The sequence below is a fragment of the Anabrus simplex genome, chromosome 1 (genome assembly GCF_040414725.1).
Source record: "Anabrus simplex isolate iqAnaSimp1 chromosome 1, ASM4041472v1, whole genome shotgun sequence".
In the NCBI taxonomy this organism is placed as follows: Eukaryota; Metazoa; Arthropoda; class Insecta; order Orthoptera; family Tettigoniidae; genus Anabrus; species Anabrus simplex.
In genome coordinates, this window is record NC_090265.1 from 385,152,758 (window position 1) to 385,175,514 (window position 22,757).

The following is a 22,757-nucleotide window of genomic DNA, read 5'->3' on the forward strand; positions in this document are numbered from 1 at the left end:
TTAAAACTTCACCCCGTTTGTCACTCCTGTTCACCCCCTATTCATCGGATTATCCAAAAATGCAAAAATACGTGTTACTTCATTTTCAAGGAAAATTCCAAATTTCAATTTTCACATCTGTAACATCTTCAGTTTTTGAGATATAAGTCTCCTCATAAAAGGTGTTCAACCACTTTTCTCTCTTTATCACTCCCCTTAATGGGATTTTTGGAAAACAAAAAAATACGTGCTTCTTTATTTTTAAAGGAGATTCCAAATACTAATTTTCACGTCGGTAAAATCTTTAGTTTTTGAGATATATGTATCCACATACAAAGAACTCAACTTTTTCAGTTAATTCAAACACCCCCCCCCCCACCTTAAGTGGATTTTCCAAAGACAAAAGATTACGTGTTTCTTTACTTTGAAAGAAAATTCCAATTACAAATTTTCATGTCTGTAACATCTTCAGCTTTTGAGATGTAAGTATCCTCATGAATAGTATTCAACTCCTTTTTCATTCCCCCCCCCCCTGTTAAGTTGGTTTCTCCCCACCCAAAAATGTGTGTATTTTTAAAGGAGATTCCAAATACCAGTTTTCACGTTTGTAACACCTTTACATATTTTTGGTCTATATATACATTCTAATACTAATAATTTGACTTTTTCAATTCTTTCACACCCCCCCCCCCCCCCCGTTAAGGGTTTTTCCCGAAAACCAAAGAATACATATTTCCTTATTTTTAAAGGAGATTCCAAATACTTATGTCGTGAGCATGTTAAGTTTTTGAGATTATACTGTCGGTACTCTAATTTTAAAAGTTCACCCCCATTTTCAGTTCCCCTTCACTGGATTTTCAAAAAAAAATTTGTGTTTCTTTACTTTTACAGGAAATTCCAAATACCGGTTTTCAAATCTGTAATATGTTATGTGTCTGAAATAATTTGCAGATATAGTCTTTTTTTAAATTCACCCCGTTTGTCACTCCTGTTCACCCACTATTCATCGGATTATCCAAAAACGCAAACATACATGTTTCTTTATTTTCAAAGGAGATTCCAAATTTCAATTTTCATGTCTGTAACATCTTCAGTTTTTGAGATATGTCTCCTCATAAAAGGTGTTCAACCTCTTTTACCCCTTTTTCACTCCCCTTAATGAGATTTTCTGAAAACAAAAAATGTGTTCCTTTATTTTTAAAGGAGATTCCAAATACCAATTTTTATGTCTGTAAACTTGTAAGTTTTTGAGATATAGATATCCTCATTTTTAAAATTCACCCCCCCCCCCCTGTTTTATCCCCTTAGCGACGGAATATCCAAAAATCCTCCCTTGGCAAGCACCTACATGTTAATATGAATGTATCCCAAAATTTCATTTCTTTATGTCCAGTAGTTTTGGCTCGGCGATGATGAATCAGTCGGGCAGTCACTCAGTCAGGACAAGTCATCTATATATATATATATAAAATAGCTTGTCCTGACTGACGCCAAAACTACTGGGCATGAAGAAATGAAATTTTTGTGATCCATTCATATTAACATGTAGGTGCTGACTAAGAGAGGATTTTCGGATATTCCTTTGCTGAGGGGGTGAATTTTTAAAATGAGGATACCTGTATCTCAAAAACTTAAAAAGTTTACAGACGTAACAATAAGGTGTTTGGAATCTCCTTTAAAAATAAAGAAACACATTTTTTTCTTCGGAAAATCCCATTAAGGGGGGGGGGGGGGTGAAAATGGGGAAAAAGATTTGAACACCTTCCATGAGGATACTTATATCGCAAAAACTGAAGATGTCACAGACATGAAAATTGGTGTTTGGAATCTCCTTTGAAAATAAAGAAACACATACTTTGGTTTCCGGAAAAACCCTTAACGGGGGTGAAGTGAAGTGAAGTGAACAGGAGTAACAAACGGGGTTAATTTTTAAAAGGACTATATCTGCAAATTATCTCAGAAAGGTAACATATTACAGATTTGAAAACCGGTATTTGGAATTTCCTGTAAAAGTAAAGAAACTATGTTTTTTGGGAAATCCACTTAAGGGGAACTGAAAAAGGGGGTGAATTTTTAAAATTAGCATATCCACAGTATATCTCGAAAACTTAATATGTTGCAAACGTGAAAATTAGTATTTGGAATCTTCTTTAAAAATAAAGAAACACGTACTTTGGTTTCCGGAAAATTGGGGGAAAAGATTTGAACACCTTCCATGAGGAGACTTATATCTCAAAAACTGAAGATGTCACAGACATGAAAATTGGTGTTTGGAATCTCCTTTGAAAATAAAGAAACACATACTTTGGTTTCCAGAAAAACCCTTAACGGGGGTGAAGTGAAGGAAGTGAAGTGAAGTGAAGTGAAGTGAAGTGAAGTGAACAGGAGTAACAAACGGGGTTAATTTTTAAAAGGACTATATCTGCAAATTATCTCAGAAAGGTAACATATTACAGATTTGAAAACCGGTATTTGGAATTTCCTGTAAAAGTAAAGAAACTATGTTTTTTGGGAAATCCACTTAAGGTGAACTGAAAAAGGGGACAGAGTTATTTTTGTACAATGTATTATCTCTTCGATACAGTACTTAGGTGCGGTTATGTTATCGGATCTACGTGAAACGAAACAAGCTTACGGCTTGTGTTATTTTCAGTAAATATTATAGACAAAGAACTATGTTTAGTTCAAGTCGACGGAATTTTGGTACAAGTCTGTACCGTATAAATAGTATAGCTCAGTTGGATTGAGATTTCTACTAATATGGAAAAATTCACATCTCTGAATTTTCTCTGCATACGATCAACGCTGATCAGTTTTTACAAGTATAGGGCCAATGTCTAATTTAAAGACTAGGCAAGTAGGGAGTGTTAGTCCAGATAGCCCGTACCATATCAGAGAAGGAAGGAAGGATGTCCATGGAGCAAAGTCTACATCGAGAAGAAGAGTACGAGTAACCACGGAAACCAGATGACTTCAACGAAAGCTGCAATTGGTGAGCTTCAATTAGATAAAGCAAGCAATAGTAAATTCAGTAAATTATAAATTCCTCCACGCTTTAAGGAAACTTTTCCGATTCATCTCATTTTTTTTTTTGTATAATAAATTCATTTGTATTTTATATTGCGTAAATTTTCTTTCTTAAGCGATACTTAATGGTTAATTACTTAAAATCCTACCCCTGTGATCTAAGTATAAGTCTCTATGCTAGTAAATATAAATTTTGGTTTACAGTTTTGTTTAAAACTGTAACCATGGCACCCAAACATTACATAGAGAAATGGGGAACCATGGAATGTTAATTGTTTCTATTTGCGTGGCAATTTGCGGGCAAGCCACAAATAGTTTATTTAATATTCATGTGTCCCAAGATAATAACTTTCATCTCCTCAAGTGTTTTGAAGAGAGGGAACAGTTACAGTGTGAAAGGAAGTGGAAACAAATTTAATTCTTTTTCTGGAGAAACTTATATCTCAAAACTGAAGGTTACAAATCACCTTGAAATTTTTTTTGGGTGGGGTGAAACCAACTTAACGGGCAGGGTGAAGCAAAAAAGAATTTAATTCTTTTCATGAGGACACTTATATCTCAAAAAATGAAGATGTTACAGACATGAAAATTTGTATATGAAATTTTCTTTCAAAGTAAAGAAACACGTACTCTTTGTCTTTGGAAAATCCACTTAAGGGGGGGGGGGTGAAAAAATTGAAAAATTTGTTGAATTCTTTGGATGAGGATACTTATATCTCTAAAACTAAAGATGTTAAAATGTGAAAATTGCTATTTGAAATCTCCTTTAAAAAGTAAAGAAACACGCACTTTTGGGGAGGGGGAAATCAGCTTAACGGGTAAGAAAGGGGAGGGAGTGAAAAATGAGTTGAATTACATTTATGAGGATACTTACGGTATATCTCAAAAAATGAAGATGTTACAGACGTGAAAATTAGTATTTGGAATCTCCTTTAAAAATAAAGGAACAAGCATTTGTTTTTTTTCTCTTCGGAAAATCGACGTAAGGAGTGTGGGGTTGAAAATAAGTAAATAAGGAGTTGAAATATCTTTATGAGGATACTTTATCTTAAAAAGTGAAGCTGTTACGGACATGAAAGTTGGTATTTTGAATTTCCTTTCAAAATAAATAAACACGTACTTTTGTTTTTGGAAAGTCCACTTAAGGTGGGAGAGGGGTAGAAAGAAATGAAGAAGAAGAAGAAGTTGAATTGTTTTTAAGCGTATATTTACATTTATATAAAAAACTGAAGGTGTTACAGATGAACAGACATGAAAACTGGTATTTGGAATCTCCTTTAAAATTAATGAAACACGTATTTTATTGTTTTCGGAAAATCCAATTAAGGGGCTGAAAGGAATTGGAGAAGCGGGTGATTTTTTAAAATTAGTGCCAGTATATCTACATTATATGTTAAAAGCTTAACATGTTAGAGACAAGAAACTTTGCATTTGGAAAGTCCTTTAAAAATACAGGAACATGTACCTTTTTGTTTTTGGATAAGGCACTTAACGAGAGGTGAAAAGAAGTGAAAAATAGTTGAATTATTTTTTATGAGGATACTTATAGCTTAAAAGCTGAAGATGTTACAGACATGAAAATTGGTATTTGGAATCTCCTTTAAAAAGAAAGAAACATGTATTTTTGTTTTCGGAAAATACACTTAAATAGGGGTGGGGGAGGTTGGAAGGACTGATCAAGGGGTTGAATTCTTTTTATGGGGATACTTACGTATATCTCGAAAACTGAAGATGTTACAGATGTGGGAATAGGTATTTGGAATCTCTTTTAAAAATAAAGAAACATGTTTTTATTTTTTTAGACATGAGAGAAGACCGTTTCTCACATGTACAGTTCTATGTCGCATGGTCATCTTAGCCCCAAAAGGTATTATCACAACCATGGTTTACAAAGAATTTCTGGGGTAAATGACACTTAGTTTTTGGGTGAGATTTTATACTTTAGGAACGATTAATTTGTTCAGATAACGAAATCCACGCGAGCGAAGCCGCGGGTAATTGCTAGTTTTATATATATAGATTGGTAGCTGTGGATTCTATTGATGGTATTTTGTATTTGTATTTTCTGACAGTGTTGCCTGAGTTTAGATACAGATGGAGAAGTCCAGAAAAGATATCAAAAAGTGTTTTCACAAACAAAACCATGTTAACTTAATAAAGTGAAGACCAATACTTTTCATCATTCCATAAATGTTCATAAGGCGAAATGCACACTCTACACTTGCATTTTTTACTAGGAAGAGAGAGAGAGACACACACACACACACACGCGCACACGCACACACACACAAACTTGTCAGCTACACTGCTTTTTTTTTTTCTCAATTCCAAGTACTTGCATACATACTCACAGCTTCTTCTAGCTCAACAAATAGTTTGTCGTCAGGAAGTGCTATATATTTAGAAATAATCTTCATGCTTTCTTCCAGTTCTCTCCACAGAGGATTCTTATGGGTGATCCATTCAAAGACTTTGAAATCTTCATCTTGCTTTGTCCACCTCATCATATACTCAGCTTAGTTAATGGAAAATCCATCAATGGAACTTGAAAACTGAGATAATGTAATGATGCTATTGACAAAGCAAGTCTTAGACAGCCATTGTTTAAATTTACTGTTCTAGAGTTTTCCACCTAATCTATATATTTCTTCATTTTAGAAGAAGCTTCCACACTAGAAATGTTTCCTTACTGAAGAATTTTGATGGACTCTTCAATTTAATATGATTCACAAGGTTTTTAAATTTCACTTTCACAAATGAGCAGAATTTGTTCAGCGTTCATAATTCTTATGGCCGATGGGCTGCACCTTGTGTACTAGAATGGCACCCCACATCTGCTAACATTTGGTGTACACCATACCTACTACAACACTCCATACTGTTGAGTTAACGTTTGAGTCGCTCGTCTTTAACAAAGAAATTGTCAGAACTATAGTTGCTTGTCAATTTTCTGCCCAATTTGCAAAAGAACATTGTTTATTCCCTTCCTTTCAAGCACTACTAAAATTCATATTAGCATTATCAGTTGACAATGCTATGACTGTCCAACAAGTCATATTTTTTCAGTACAATGTAGATTATCTGGATTTCAGCAGTTTCGCATCCAAGATTATTAAAGTCAGTTATTCTTACTTGTATCCCTAAGTTAGGAACAAAATACCTCACAATGCAAGGAACTATTTTAAGATATTTATGGTTTGAGTAATCAGTCATTATAGAGATGAACCTAGCTGCTTCTAGTTCATTCACAATTGAATTCATTTTACATTCACTACAATCATTCACTACTGGAAACAAGAGTGCTCCAACAAGATTTTCTGTACATTACTTTAAAAATCTAAGGTGGGAGACAAGGTAGAATGTAATACATTTTCAGTATCACAAACTGGGTTAGCAGATAATAACAGCAAACATGAAAATGCAATGTCATCATTGTCATCCTATAAAATGATGATGTTTTTCAAGTGCAACTGAAAGTAAAGTTGCTGTTATTAAAAACTTTTCTAACAACTGAAAAAGTGCAATCCATCAAATGAAAACTCGAGTTATATTTGACGGTGTGATTCGTAAAGGTTCCTCCCACTGCAGATTGCATTTAATTCTTCTTTACCCATTACTAGACTTGAAAAACAACATCATTTTATAGGATGACAATGATGACATTGCATTTTCATGATTTTCTGTTATCATCTGCTCACCCAGTTTGTGATACTGAAAATGTATTACACTCTACTTTGTCTCCCACCTTAGATTTTTAATGTAATGTACAGAAAATCTTGTTGGAGCACTTTTGTTTTGGCAAACTGTAGAATCCCCCAAACCTGACCTAATATGGATTGAACGGGTGCCGAGTAACAACAGGGTTTGAATTTTACCAACTTCTCCATCTTCTATCACAATTTTATTTACACTTTCCCCTTTATCCAGTCTTTTTAATGCACCGAGTTTAATTTACATAGTCATGTTGTTTTGTTACCTCTTTTTCTCACTCAATATTTTCACTAACAAAACAACACAGCACTCAACTTGAAAACTTCCCTGCACAATAATTCACTTAGAAATTTGAAGTCCAATCCTCAAAAAGTTCAACTGAAAGCAATTTGTACAGATACTGCATGCCATTCAATCTTTATAATTCCATTTTTTGATGGAAAGTCTGCCCCATATGATGACCAGCAAAAATAGAAAGGAATATAGTGAGTGATGAGTAACCGCGGTGAGCTTTTTCACCTTCAAAAGCTGCAACTTGGGAGTAGTTAGGAATTTCCCCACACACTAGTCACTTTCACCAGGAATGATGTTGTTTAATACAGTACAGAAATATAACAAGTACTGATATAATTTCATGAATTATCTGCTATGCTCGATTAAAAGAAAAACAGCACAGTTTCTCACTATTTACTAACAGTACTACGCTGGTGTTCTAACAATGCCAACATCCAGAGCTGGAATGACTCGGCCACAGACAGCGGGGAACACTGCTCTGCCATTTTCCGGTAAGTGTGCATACTTCCCATTCCTATCAGCACCTCACAGCAGGAATCAAATAGTTGGAATATTATGATGAACTAGTGAGTCACATACCAGTACTTATCAGAACATGTATGAACCAGAGAAATGACATACTAAAAAAGGCATGTTATATTACTCCCAAGCTACTTCCCACTAACATTCATTAAAAATCCGATTACCTCTGCCGTGTTTGAACCTGTTACCTTGGGATCCAGAGGCCGACATTCAACAACTGTTCTACTGACATAGATGTCTTGCATTTGTGCATGTTTCTCTTAAAGCTGACAAAATGTGACTATCAGAGCTGACTCAAAGACAAATCACATGAAAGAACATAATTTTACAGGCTTACTACCAAAACCTCAGTTTATTATGAACTTCATTAGCTAAAGAACAATCACCATATTCATTACCGGAATTCGGCCATAGCCAAGATGAGGTTCCTCCTTGATGTGCTGGGTATCTCGGAACACCACAGCTCGGATCACACCTCTGATATGCTCCTCCGGCCAGGTACCCAGCAGAATTCGCTGAGGACGACCTCGCCCTTTGGGCCGCAGATCTGCACAAACAATGGTCACAATCAAGCTGCGATATTTAAGAGAGATTAAAAATACACAACAGGTATGTTGCTCTGCAATAGCAAGATAAAACCATGTCACTATTGGGAGGTTACTAAAATCTTACATGAAGTGGGCAAACATATATCTACCGTTAAACGACAGAGAAATGGAAGTGAATATAGCTCATAATAGGTTTAAAAGGAAATCATGTGAAGAATTAACACTGCCACCCAATAAAATTGTTTGTCAATCACTGTTAAATGGTACCAATACTCATCAGTATTTCGTCTGTACAAATAGATGACTTTATGAATGTTTGTTTAGTTAGTTTAGCATACTGTACAGAGCTAGAAAGATGCACATACCAATATAGCTCTGCGATCAGAACTAGAGGCATTACAGCAATTAAATAATGTGTCAATACAAACAAATGAATGCGAACAGTTTTGTCATGTATATTTCGATTCAGGTATCTCTACCTTTTTACATGTAAAAGTAATTTGCAGTATTTATGTTCAAACAATTATTTTACCCAATGAAATGTTTTATACGTGTGCAAAAATATTTTAAGCAGATCTATATGATTCATATGTTCTCTGAGATGAATTATATTCAAGTTCTTTACTGTTTACTTCAGAGCAAAAGCATTACGTTTTATGAAACCATGTGGAGACTAATTAGCACATTATGCAACAGACACTTTGATCGTTTAATAAAAATTGCAGATTTTGAAGCTGCAGTGCACAGAGCTATAAGAAACCGCTTCCCTAATTCAACTCTGAAATGTTGTAATTTTCACACTGGACAATCTTGGTTCCAAGAAATAGTGAAAAAGTATTTAGGTAAACATACGGACATGAAAAATGGTTGTCAGTTTCCGATGTCAGGTGTATGATGCATTTCTAAAACTTCAAAGCACTGTTCCCGATAGTCCCAAACTAATGTACTTCTCGACTAACTGAATGCCTATTCTTTGCACGGATAATACGTTATCCTTTCTTTATTAATCACAAAAATTAAAAAATTAAAAACATAATTTGTACCAAATTACAGCCCTCTTACTTTTGTGAAAAGTGTGCGATTTAGTGATTATGTTTACTTTTCCTAATTGGCATATAAGGAACACCTGTGAAAAAATTCAGCCCTCTAGCTTCATGGGAAGTGTGAGAATTAATGACATTGTAATTAGGGCAGTTGCCTCGATTAAGTAAACGTCGTCATGCGCTCTCCTAGTCACATACAGGATGAACCGAAGTTCGCGCACTCGGGCGTCGCAACGCGACTCCTCACATGCCAGCAATAAAAAAATGTCTCTAAGTTCGTCCTGCGAGTATATCCGGCAGAAAAAGGACGTTGAAGAGTGGAAATCTGGCAACACTGTAACCACATGTATGGTAACTACCTCTGTTAGCACATATTAGTCGTGCTGTACAGTTGGTGCAATGGATAGAGTTTTGGGTTAGCATGCAGGAGGTCAAGGGGGCGATCCTGGGTTGAGGCTTATGTTTTTTATTTCGTAAATGTAGTCCAGGTGGTATGGTATCTGGCATCTTAATCGTCAACAGCGAATAATTCACGCCCACGACGTGGAAAGGGCGTCTTTCAAAGCTGACCAATGAAAACGATTGTTCGTCCATTTCTAGGATCGTACTATGTAAGTGCAAATGGTTTCTAGAGGACCCGCTGCAATCGCTGTATAACAATGGTTTCACAAACAATATATCCCTGTTCTATTCACTGCACAGAAATAATTCTCCTAATTTACTTGGAAGTGTATATAAATATGGACATAATGATATGCCCCCGAACAACCTGGGAAAACTTGTTCCTCCTTGCACTCGTTAAAGATTTCAGATGTTTTTCTCGTTTAATTTGCTGCTGTACAATAAACTTCCTTTCCGAACTCCCTTTAATACTGCACAATTTACAAAATAAAAACACGCCCATTTGTCGTAAACACATTTTTTTTTTTCAAATTCATTCTCTACCTGATTGAAAAATACATTTTGTGGTGATTTCACTTTTGGCATTTTTCTTGCACCGAACTACTTGGGAGGATATTATAATATACTGCAACTGTTGTTTCCAATCCCTTCTCGTTTTCGTTTGTGCTTGGCCTTGAAGTTCGCAGGGATGAATAACTGGCCGTATAAGCGGGTACGAAGGCTGGTGCATTCCTTGTGATCGAAACACGTTAGGAAATATTCTATCCTTATCATTATAGGTCTGTGTTGTGTTCCTGCAACTATCTTGGAAACACAAGACCCACACGTATAAATCCTTTCCTTACCCTTTCTTAGTCAGCAACAATTGCTGCTCAGTTTCCTTGGACTTGAAAGATATTTTCGTAGGAAGTGGGTTCTTTAGTGATATCGTGTTTAAGCTAATCACCCCAAAAAATCCTAACCCTGGTGATGAGTGAGTGGGTGAGTGAGTGAGTGAGTGAGGGCTTTTTGCATACAGTAAGGTATGCCAAACTTTCAGGATGCATTCCTGTCACGTATATGGATATCGGTACAGAAAAGCTTTATTTTCATGTTATGACGGCGTCTTGTCAGTCTTATACGGCGTGGCCATACAGGATCAGTCCTACGTTTTGTCAATCTTTACTATAGCAAGAAGGATAGTCCGCAAGTTACTAATTTGTGAAAATTTTGAAGTGAAATTAAATTTGTGTGGAGAGAAAAGTTGGTGTCATGAGATAAATAATAACAGGTGAAGGTATGCCAGTATCATATGTTGTTTCCGAAACTTTCGATGGACAATGAAGCTATTTTCCTAGCTCTTCAGTATATCGAAATAGTGCTTTGATATTATTCATGAAAGTATTCGAGATAGACTGTCAAAAGTGAAATTAAATTACCGCGATCCAATTTCTACGGAGGAAAGGCTGGTAGATCTATTAAGTTAATATTTTTGTTTACTGATGATTTAGTTTTCATAACAAAAGCAAAAATTTACCGATAGATACCAAAAAATGACAAATCACTGTGCGTTAATTACTAATGAACGAAAATTGTGCTTGGTAGTTACCCATGCCAGTGTCAGTCAGTTCACTCCATGCTGATGCTGTTGTACTTGGCGAAGAGAAGTTTGACACTGAAGCACTGGTAATTTCTTTGTACAACATCTCTTCAAATTTCATCATTTGTAGAATTTCTCTCTCTCTTGGAGGGGATTTGAAATATTTCAACATGCTTTATAGCAAATCCTCTTTATCGTTTGTGAAGTCCCTATCGAGAAGCTTTAGTTTGTTATCGTCAATCTCCAACATGGACCGTCAGCACAGATCGGTCCCTGTTTTCTTTAGGGCTTTCCTTTGCATGTTTCTTTCTGTAGTGTCGACTTTGGGATTTGTGTGATGTCTTGATTGAGTGTGCTCTTGAACTGAATTCTGTACTGGAGTCGTTACCAGTATTTAAAATATGATTTTCTTTCGCATGGGGAAAAGTACTGCGTATTTATACAGCATATAAATCCGATGTCTACTCGTGACGGCGTAACATCAACAGATAATTTGCCTGGTCGTGAGACAACACCGGTGGACCGTAGTCCAGTAACACTAATTAACAACCGTTGCACCTCTTCAGCGAAACTGATATGGCAGAGTACACCATACCTATACTGGCAGATTTAATTACAAAAATAATTATTTGATTCCATTTAGGCCTTCTGCTTATCAGTTTCGATGTTTTATACTACACACACGCGCGCGGTAGGTTTGAACCAGCAATCTTAGGAATCTAGTTGAAAATACAAGACAGCCGTGAAGATATTTTCCTATTTTCACACCAGGCAAATGCTTGGGTTGCTACTATCATACTGTTTTCACTTCATTATTATTATTATTATTATTGTTATTATTATCATTAGAAATATAGTTCAGCATTAAGACAGTGATGCATTTGCGTAGCAAACTGTTCACTATTATAAAAAGTGGATGCTTCTACTGTATTCTTCATCATCCTGAAAAAGATGCTGGCGATATTTTAAAAGTGAACGAGGAAGTATTTTTTTCATAATTTGTAATTTACACTGTGAGGTTAAGTTAGTTTTGCGAGTTTGTAGGTATTGTAGTTCTGTAACTTTCAAGAAAGTAGTATAATACAGGGATTCGGCGGCCTCCTCCTCCTCCGGCTCTCTGGAGAGGCCTCCTCCTCCACCTCAGCCAGTGGCCTCCCAGTGGCCACCTCCACCTCCACCTCAGCCAGTGGCCTCCCAGTGGCCTCCTCCACCTCAGCCAGAGGCCTCTTCCAGTGCTGCCAACTTAACCTAACTAGCGCGAGATAAACAAAGCCACGTGCTTTTTGACAGACAACAACGCACCGCTAACCTCAGTACTGCCATCTTGACGGGCCTAAACCTCAGTAGTGCCAACTTAACCTCACAAGCGCGAGGTAAACAAAGCCACGTGCTTTTTGACAGCCACGTGCTTTTTGACAGATTTGTAAACAAAGCCACGTGCTTTTTGACAGCTGTCATCGACAACAACGCATCGCAAACCTCAGTACTACCATCTTGACGGGCCTAAACCCCAGTAGTGCCAACTTAACCTAACTAGCATGAGGTAAACAAAGCCACGTGTTTTTTGACAGCCACGTGCTTTTTGACAGATTTGTAAACAAAGCCACGTGCTTTTTGACAGACAACAACGCATCGCTAACCTCAGTACTGCCATCTTGACGGGAATAAACCTCGGTGGTACCAACTTAACCTAACTAGCTCGAGATAAACAAAGCCACGTGCTTTTTGACAGCCACGTGCTTTTTGACAGCTGTCATCCGCCATCTTTAAACTACAGAGCGCTGTGCTGCCCTCTTTCGTCACCTGTCATCGGCAGTGCTGCCATCTTGACGGGCCTAAACCTTAGTGCTACCAACTTAACCTCACTAGCTCGAGATAAACAAATCCACGTGCTTTTTGACAGCCACGTGCTTTTTTGACAGCTGTCATCCGCCATCTTTAATCCATAGAGCACAGTGCTGCCCTCTTTAGCTACTTACCTTTGAAATGTGGTGGCGGATAATTTGAAAAATGCTTTTTGACAGCAGCCATCTTGCATCGCAAACCTCAGTGCTGCCCTCTTTAGCTAGATACCTGTGGTAGCAGACAATTCCACGTGACAGCAGCCATCTTTAATCAAGAGAGCACCGTGCTGCCCTCTATGTGGTGGCGGCAAATTGAAAAATTCCACGTGCTCTTGTTTGGAAACAAACTCACGTGCTTTTTTGACAGCTACCATCCACCATCTTTAATCAACAGAGCACAGTGCTGTACTCTTTAGCTAGATACCTTTGAAATGTGGTGGCGGCAATTTGAAAAATTCTATGTGCTCTTGTTGGGAAACAAAGCCACGTGCTTTTTTGACAGCTGTCATCCGCTATCTTTAATCAATAGAGCACCGTGCTGCTATCATGCGGGCAATTTCGTCACCTATCACCCGCCATCTTTAATCTACAGAACACCGTGCTGCCCTCTTTATGGCTACTACCTTAAGCATGTAGTAGCGGGCAATTTGAAAAGTGCTGTTAGCTATCATCCGCCATCTTTAATCAAGAGAGCACCGTGCTGCCATCTTTAGCTAGATACCTTTGAAATGTGGTGGCGGCAAATTGGAAAATTCCACATGCTCTTGTTTGGAAACAAACTCACGTGCTTTTTGACAGCTACCATCCGCCATCTTTAATCAACAGAGCATAGTGCTGCCCTCTTTAGTTTGAAATGTGGTGGCGGCAAATTCCACATGGTCTTGTTTGGTAAACATAGCCACGTGCAGCTATCATCCGCCATCTTTAATCCAGAGAGCACCGTGCTGCCCTCTTTATCGCAGTAGATGTAAATTCGTCACCTGTCATACGCAGTGCTGCTATCTTTAGCTAGATACCTTTGAAATGTGGTGGTGGATAATTTAAAAAGAAAAATTCTACAGCAGTCCTCTCTCGACGCTAATTGCATAAGATGGCGGCTATACATGACTCCTTAAGGGTGCTTACGCAAGACGGCTGCTATACAAAGGTTCTTATGAGACGCCCTTGGGATGCTTGCGCAAGATGGTGGTTATACAAGGCTCCTTATGAGACACCCTAGTGATGCTTGCGCAAGATGGCGGTTGCTCTTATGAGGCGGCTTAAGGGTCCTTGCACAAGATGGCTAGAGACGCCCTAAGGATGCTTGCGCAAGATGGCGGACACAAGATGGCGGCTATACACGTCTCCTTATGAGACGCCTTAAGGGCGTGGCGGTTGCTCTTATGAGGCGGCTTAAGGGTCCTTGCACAAGATGGCTAGAGACGCCCTAAGGATGCTTGCGCAAGATGGCGGACACAAGATGGCGGCTATACACATCTCCTTATGAGACGCCTTAAGGGTGCTTGCGCAAGATGGCTGCTGCTCTTAGCTTAGAGGCTAACGTGTCGTGCTAGTTCGATTCATTAAATTTAGGGCTTAAATGCAAAATGTTAAATATCTCGAAAGCAGTGCACCGTAGAGCAAAACGGACAAAATTTTTCTGCCTAATACCTAGGTTCGCAGTATGAGGAACAAGAAAATCATAGTCTAATGATGGGATCAACGGTTCGGTTCCTACTTAGGCCCTTTGGCATTTGCTCTGTTTTAGCTTGTATTGAAGCGAGTCTTCGTAACATGATCAGGTTTAGCTATGGTAGAGAGTATAACGTGCCGTGCAGGTTCGATTCATTAAATTTGGAGGCTTAAATGCAAAATGTTAAATATCTCGAAAACGATGCATCGTAGAGCAAAACGGACACAATTTTTCCGCCTAATACGTAGGTTCGTAGTATCAGGAACAATAAAAAACATAGTCTAATGATGAGATCAACGGTTCGATTCCTACTTAAGCCCTTTGCCATTCGCAGCTATCTATTTCTACAAGATGGTGGCTGCTCTTATGAGAAACAAGATGCCTTGAGACGTCCTAGGGATGCTTACGCAAGATGGCAGACACAAAATGGTGACTATACATAGCTCCTTATGAGACGGCCTAGGGGTGCTCGCACAAGATGGCGGCTACTCTTATGAAGAAAGCTAGCTTAGAGGCTACTGCGCAAGATAACAGCTGCTGTTATGCATGTGGTGGAGGGCAATTTGAAATTCTATGTGCTTAAACAACAGAGCACCCTGCTGCCCTCTTTAGCTGAAATGTGGTGGTGGATAATTTGAAAAATTCTTTTGACAGCTATCATCTTTAAACAATGGCGACTATACATAGGCTGTTAAGGCCTTATCATTCTCCTCCTCCTCCTCCTCCTCCTCCCCTCCTCCTCCTCCTTCTCTACCTCCTCCTCCGCCTCTTATGTCAAGGCATAGCTTTATATCGAACAAGTTTAAACCTGCATCGCGAAGGCAAGCGTGTGCAGCGATAACATTATTGCGCATGTTTAGAATTTCGAAACATAAGAAGAGTAGAATCAAACGCTGTACTCGATACGACATGTGATCAGAACATTGATTGATGCGTTCAGAAAACAAAATAAGTGATCAAGACTAGAATCGAACGATGTACTCAATACATCATGTGTTTAGAATATGTCAGGGGATACGCTTGTTCTAAGAAGATCAGATTGAAACATAACAAGACTAGAATAGAACACTGTAATCGATGTTGTTAACTTCAACATGTGATCAGAACATTGATTGATGTGTTCAGAACACAAAATAAGTGATCATGACTAGAATCGAACACTGTACTCGGTACAACATGTGATCAGAACATTGATCGATGTGTTCAGAACACGAAATAAGTGATCAAGACTAGAATCGAACACTGTACTCAATACAACATGTGTTTAGAACATGTTAGGGGGTACCCTTGTTCTAAGAAGATCAGAATGAAACATAACAAGACTAGAATCGAACACTGTAATCGATGTTGTTAACCTCAACATATGATCAGAACATTTGTTTGATGTGTTCAGAGCAAAAGTACAATTTTGATGATTTGCGCAGCTAACTCGCTCGGTAAACGATGTGGCCAAAGTATAACTTCAAATTATTTACCTTCCATCATTCGTCTTGTGTGTAAAAATCAGTCGAACAAGCTATCGCATAAACATAGCTGAAAAAAAATCGTGATAGGGTATGGAACCCAGGGGTTACATCTTGTCAGAAGAGCAAAAAGGATGAAAGGACTCTTCCTCCTCCTTACCGCACATTCCTTGGCTAAAGGGCTAATGGGCTAAAGGGCTAATGGGCTAAAGGGCTAATGGGCTAAAGGGCTAAAGGGCTAAAGGTGCAACAACCTCGTCGATCGCTATCAGCAAGAACGCTTGTACTTTGTAGAAAATTAATCTTTATTTGTAAATGGTTTCATGTTCAGAACAAGGAATGGAACCTAGGGGTTACGTCTTAACGTAATAAAATCCCCGAGGTGCGATGAGTTACGTTTTTCGAACTAGTGTTTGGAACACTGAACTTTTCAAGATGATAGCAGAGAGTTTAGCAATGTTCTGTTGTTGGATTTTAAATTCCGCGCTACAGCATGCATAAGGTGGCAGCCTTGAGGTTTACCGCCGTAAAGATGGCAAGAGTGAGGTTAACAATGTTCTGTTGTTGGATTTTAAATTCCGCGCTATAACATGCATAAGGTGGCAGCCTTGAGGTTTACCGCCGTAAAGATGGCAGCAGTGAGGTTAGCGACGCTCTATTGTCCTTCAAAGTGAGGTTAGGGTTCGTCAAGAAGACAGCTGTCAAAAAAGCACGTGGCTATGTTTACCAAACAAGAGCACGTGGCTGTGACGTCACGGTCACGTAGTATACCGCCTCAGCATGCAAAGTTTAATGTCTACAACTACGTAGTAAACATTCTGCTATGTTCACAAGATTTTTTACACATAACTATTCTTTATGCTTTAAGTTCATTCACATAGGCTATGCTAAGATAGCAGCACAAACACATGCGAACTTTGTACATTCTAATGGAATAAGTTTACTACTATGTGCATCATGGATACATGATGTGTGTACGCATTTAAACTTGACTATACGTAATGCTGCTGCTTTGTTTACAAGATTTTTATACGTTGCTATTCTTTATGCTTTAAGTTCGTGCACACACAAGCGATAGTCGTACGCTCTGGCAGGAGAAGTTTAGTACGACAGTCGATGCATACATTATCGATAGGTGATGTGTACACGCTTTAGAACATAGCTCATCTTTATGCTTTAAGTTCGTGCACATGGGTTTGGGATACACAAAAGCGATTGCTATATGCTCTAGCGGAAGAAGTCTAGTACGATAGTCGATGCATGTAAAATCGATAGGTTATGCTAAGATAGCAGCACACTTACATGATTTTAGCACAATCTAGTGGAAAAAGTTTAGTATGATAGTCGTTTCGTGCAAAATCATTAGATAATGTGTAAACGCTTTGAAACAAGGCTATTCTTTGTACTTTAAGTTCATGCGTACAGGTTATGCTAAGATAGCAGCACAATCTAGCGCAAGAAGTTTAGTACGAGATATGCAAAATCGATAGGTGACGTGTACACGCTTTGAAGCATGGCTATTCTTCGTACTTTAAGTTCATGGGTATAAGTTATGCTAAGATACCAGCACAATCTAGCGGAAGAAGTTTAGTACGAGATTCGATGCATGCAAAATCGATAGGTGATGTGTACACACTTTGAAACATAGCTATTCTTTGTACTTTAAGTTCATGTGTATGAGTTATGCTAAGATAGCAGCACGATCTAGCGGAAGAAGTTTTGTACGAGAGTCGATACACGTAAAGTCGATAGGTAATGTGTACACACTTTGAAACATGGCTATTCTTTTTACTTTAAAGTCATGCGTATAGGTTATGCTAAGATAGCAGCACAATCTAGCGGAAGAAGTTTAGTATGATATTCGATACATACATTATCGATAGGTAATGTGTACACGCTTTGAAACAAGGCTATTCTTTGTACTTTAAGTTCATGCGTCTTAGTTATGCTCGCGATAGTCGATGCATGTAAAATCGATAGGTTATGCTAAGATAGCAGCACACTTACACGATTTTAGCACAATCTCGTGGAAGAAGTTTAGTACGAGAGTCGATGCTTGCAAAATCATTAGGTAATGTGTACACGCTTTGAAACATGGCTATACTTTGTACTTTAAGTTCATGCTAAGATACCTGCAAAATCTACCCGAAGAAGTTCAGTACGAGATTCGATACATGCAAAATCGATAGTTGATGCGTACACGCTTTGAAACATGACTATTCCTTGTACTTTAAGTTCATGGGTATAGGTTATGCTAAGATAGCAGCACAATCTAGCGGAAGAAATTTAGTACGATATTTGATGCATGCAATAATAATGTGTAATGTGTACCCGCTTTGCAACATGGCTATTCTTTGTACTTTAAGTTCATGTGTATAAGTTACGCTAAGATAGCAGCACAACCTAGCGGAAGAAGTTTAGTACGATATTTGTTGCATGCAAAGTCGATAGGTAATGTGTACACGCTTTGAAACATGGCTATTCTTTGTACCTTAAGGTCACGCGTATAGGTTATGCTAAGATAGCAGCACAATCTAGCGGAAGAAGTTTAGTACAAGAGTCGATGTGTGCAAAATCGATAGGTGATGTGTACACGCTTTGAAACATGGCTATTCATTGTACTTTAATTTAATGGGTATAGGTTATGCTAAGATAGCAGCACGATCTAGCGGGTGAAGTTTAGTTCGATGGTCGATGCATGTAAAATCGATAGGTCATGTGTACACGCTTTGAAACAAAGCAATTCATACTGCTGCTCTGTTCCCAAGACTTTTAAGCATAGCTAACCCTAATACTGCTCTTAACGACGTCGAGCTAAGGATTGATTACGTGACCGTGACGTCACAGCCACGTGCTCTTGTTTGGTAAACATAGCCACGTGCTTTTTTGACAGCTGTCTTCTTGACGAACCCTAACCTCACTTTGAAGGATAATAGAGCGTCGCTAACCTCACTGCTGCCATCTTTACGGCGGTAAACCTCAAGGCTGCCACCTTATGCATGTTATAGCGCGGAATTTAAAATCCAACAACAGAACATTGTTAACCTCACTCTTGCCATCTTTACGGCGGTAAACCTCAAGGCTGCCACCTTATGCATGCTGTAGCGCGGAATTTAAAATCCAACAACAGAACATTGCTAAACTCTCTGCTATCATCTTGAAAAGTTCAGTGTTCCAAACACTAGTTCGAAAAACGTAACTCATCGCACCTCGGGGATTTTATTACGTTAAGACGTAACCCCTAGGTTCCATTCCTTGTTCTGAACATGAAACCATTTACAAATAAAGATTAATTTTCTACAAAGTACAAGCGTTCTTGCTGATAGCGATCGACGAGGTTGTTGCACCTTTAGCCCTTTAGCCCTTTAGCCCATTAGCCCTTTAGCCCATTAGCCCTTTAGCCCATTAGCCCTTTAGCCAAGGAATGTGCGGTAAGGAGGAGGAAGAGTCCTTTCATCCTTTTTGCTCTTCTGACAAGATGTAACCCCTGGGTTCCATACCCTATCACGATTTTTTTTCAGCTATGTTTATGCGATAGCTTGTTCGACTGATTTTTACACACAAGACGAATGATGGAAGGTAAATAATTTGAAGTTATACTTTGGCCACATCGTTTACCGAGCGAGTTAGCTGCGCAAATCATCAAAATTGTACTTTTGCTCTGAACACATCAAACAAATGTTCTGATCATATGTTGAGGTTAACAACATCGATTACAGTGTTCGATTCTAGTCTTGTTATGTTTCATTCTGATCTTCTTAGAACAAGGGTACCCCCTAACATGTTCTAAACACATGTTGTATTGAGTACAGTGTTCGATTCTAGTCTTGATCACTTATTTCGTGTTCTGAACACATCGATCAATGTTCTGATCACATGTTGTACCGAGTACAGTGTTCGATTCTAGTCATGATCACTTATTTTGTGTTCTGAACACATCAATCAATGTTCTGATCACATGTTGAAGTTAACAACATCGATTACAGTGTTCTATTCTAGTCTTGTTATGTTTCAATCTGATCTTCTTAGAACAAGCGTATCCCCTGACATATTCTAAACACATGATGTATTGAGTACATCGTTCGATTCTAGTCTTGATCACTTATTTTGTTTTCTGAACGCATCAATCAATGTTCTGATCACATGTCGTATCGAGTACAGCGTTTGATTCTACTCTTCTTATGTTTCGAAATTCTAAACATGCGCAATAATGTTATCGCTGCACACGCTTGCCTTCGCGATGCAGGTTTAAACTTGTTCGATATAAAGCTATGCCTTGACATAAGAGGCGGAGGAGGAGGTAGAGAAGGAGGAGGAGGAGGGGAGGAGGAGGAGGAGGAGGAGGAGAATGATAAGGCCTTAACAGCCTATGTATAGTCGCCATTGTTTAAAGATGATAGCTGTCAAAAGAATTTTTCAAATTATCCACCACCACATTTCAGCTAAAGAGGGCAGCAGGGTGCTCTGTTGTTTAAGCACATAGAATTTCAAATTGCCCTCCACCACATGCATAACAGCAGCTGTTATCTTGCGCAGTAGCCTCTAAGCTAGCTTTCTTCATAAGAGTAGCCGCCATCTTGTGCGAGCACCCCTAGGCCGTCTCATAAGGAGCTATGTATAGTCACCATTTTGTGTCTGCCATCTTGCGTAAGCATCCCTAGGACGTCTCAAGGCATCTTGTTTCTCATAAGAGCAGCCACCATCTTGTAGAAATAGATAGCTGCGAATGGCAAAGGGCTTAAGTAGGAATCGAACCGTTGATCTCATCATTAGACTATGTTTTTTATTGTTCCTGATACTACGAACCTACGTATTAGGCGGAAAAATTTTGTCCGTTTTGCTCTACGATGCATCGTTTTCGAGATATTTAACATTTTGCATTTAAGCCTCCAAATTTAATGAATCGAACCTGCACGGCACGTTATACTCTCTACCATAGCTAAACCTGATCATGTTACGAAGACTCGCTTCAATACAAGCTAAAACAGAGCAAATGCCAAAGGGCCTAAGTAGGAACCGAACCGTTGATCCCATCATTAGACTATGATTTTCTTGTTCCTCATACTGCGAACCTAGGTATTAGGCAGAAAAATTTTGTCCGTTTTGCTCTACGGTGCACTGCTTTCGAGATATTTAACATTTTGCATTTAAGCCCTAAATTTAATGAATCGAACTAGCACGACACGTTAGCCTCTAAGCTAAGAGCAGCAGCCATCTTGCGCAAGCACCCTTAAGGCGTCTCATAAGGAGATGTGTATAGCCGCCATCTTGTGTCCGCCATCTTGCGCAAGCATCCTTAGGGCGTCTCTAGCCATCTTGTGCAAGGACCCTTAAGCCGCCTCATAAGAGCAACCGCCACGCCCTTAAGGCGTCTCATAAGGAGACGTGTATAGCCGCCATCTTGTGTCCGCCATCTTGCGCAAGCATCCTTAGGGCGTCTCTAGCCATCTTGTGCAAGGACCCTTAAGCCGCCTCATAAGAGCAACCGCCATCTTGCGCAAGCATCACTAGGGTGTCTCATAAGGAGCCTTGTATAACCACCATCTTGCGCAAGCATCCCAAGGGCGTCTCATAAGAACCTTTGTATAGCAGCCGTCTTGCGTAAGCACCCTTAAGGAGTCATGTATAGCCGCCATCTTATGCAATTAGCGTCGAGAGAGGACTGCTGTAGAATTTTTCTTTTTAAATTATCCACCACCACATTTCAAAGGTATCTAGCTAAAGATAGCAGCACTGCGTATGACAGGTGACGAATTTACATCTACTGCGATAAAGAGGGCAGCACGGTGCTCTCTGGATTAAAGATGGCGGATGATAGCTGCACGTGGCTATGTTTACCAAACAAGACCATGTGGAATTTGCCGCCACCACATTTCAAACTAAAGAGGGCAGCACTATGCTCTGTTGATTAAAGATGGCGGATGGTAGCTGTCAAAAAGCACGTGAGTTTGTTTCCAAACAAGAGCATGTGGAATTTTCCAATTTGCCGCCACCACATTTCAAAGGTATCTAGCTAAAGATGGCAGCACGGTGCTCTCTTGATTAAAGATGGCGGATGATAGCTAACAGCACTTTTCAAATTGCCCGCTACTACATGCTTAAGGTAGTAGCCATAAAGAGGGCAGCACGGTGTTCTGTAGATTAAAGATGGCGGGTGATAGGTGACGAAATTGCCCGCATGATAGCAGCACGGTGCTCTATTGATTAAAGATAGCGGATGACAGCTGTCAAAAAAGCACGTGGCTTTGTTTCCCAACAAGAGCACATAGAATTTTTCAAATTGCCGCCACCACATTTCAAAGGTATCTAGCTAAAGAGTACAGCACTGTGCTCTGTTGATTAAAGATGGTGGATGGTAGCTGTCAAAAAAGCACGTGAGTTTGTTTCCAAACAAGAGCACGTGGAATTTTTCAATTTGCCGCCACCACATAGAGGGCAGCACGGTGCTCTCTTGATTAAAGATGGCTGCTGTCACGTGGAATTGTCTGCTACCACAGGTATCTAGCTAAAGAGGGCAGCACTGAGGTTTGCGATGCAAGATGGCTGCTGTCAAAAAGCATTTTTCAAATTATCCGCCACCACATTTCAAAGGTAAGTAGCTAAAGAGGGCAGCACTGTGCTCTATGGATTAAAGATGGCGGATGACAGCTGTCAAAAAAGCACGTGGCTGTCA

General features: G+C 39.0%; 1 protein-coding gene across 5 annotated transcripts in view; it reads right to left on the reverse strand.

Moving 5' to 3' along the window:
• The window catches only part of LOC136856820 (protein bric-a-brac 1), a 1,345,352-nt gene that overhangs the window by 10,069 nt on the left and 1,312,526 nt on the right, over window positions 1–22,757 (reverse strand). For all 5 annotated transcript variants that reach the window (XM_067134959.2, XM_067134961.2, XM_067134956.2 and 2 more), the window contains one exon: window positions 7,932–8,080. In XM_067134959.2, coding sequence (XP_066991060.2) covers window positions 7,932–8,080 — 149 coding nt within the window. The remainder of the gene's footprint in view (window positions 1–7,931; window positions 8,081–22,757) is intronic.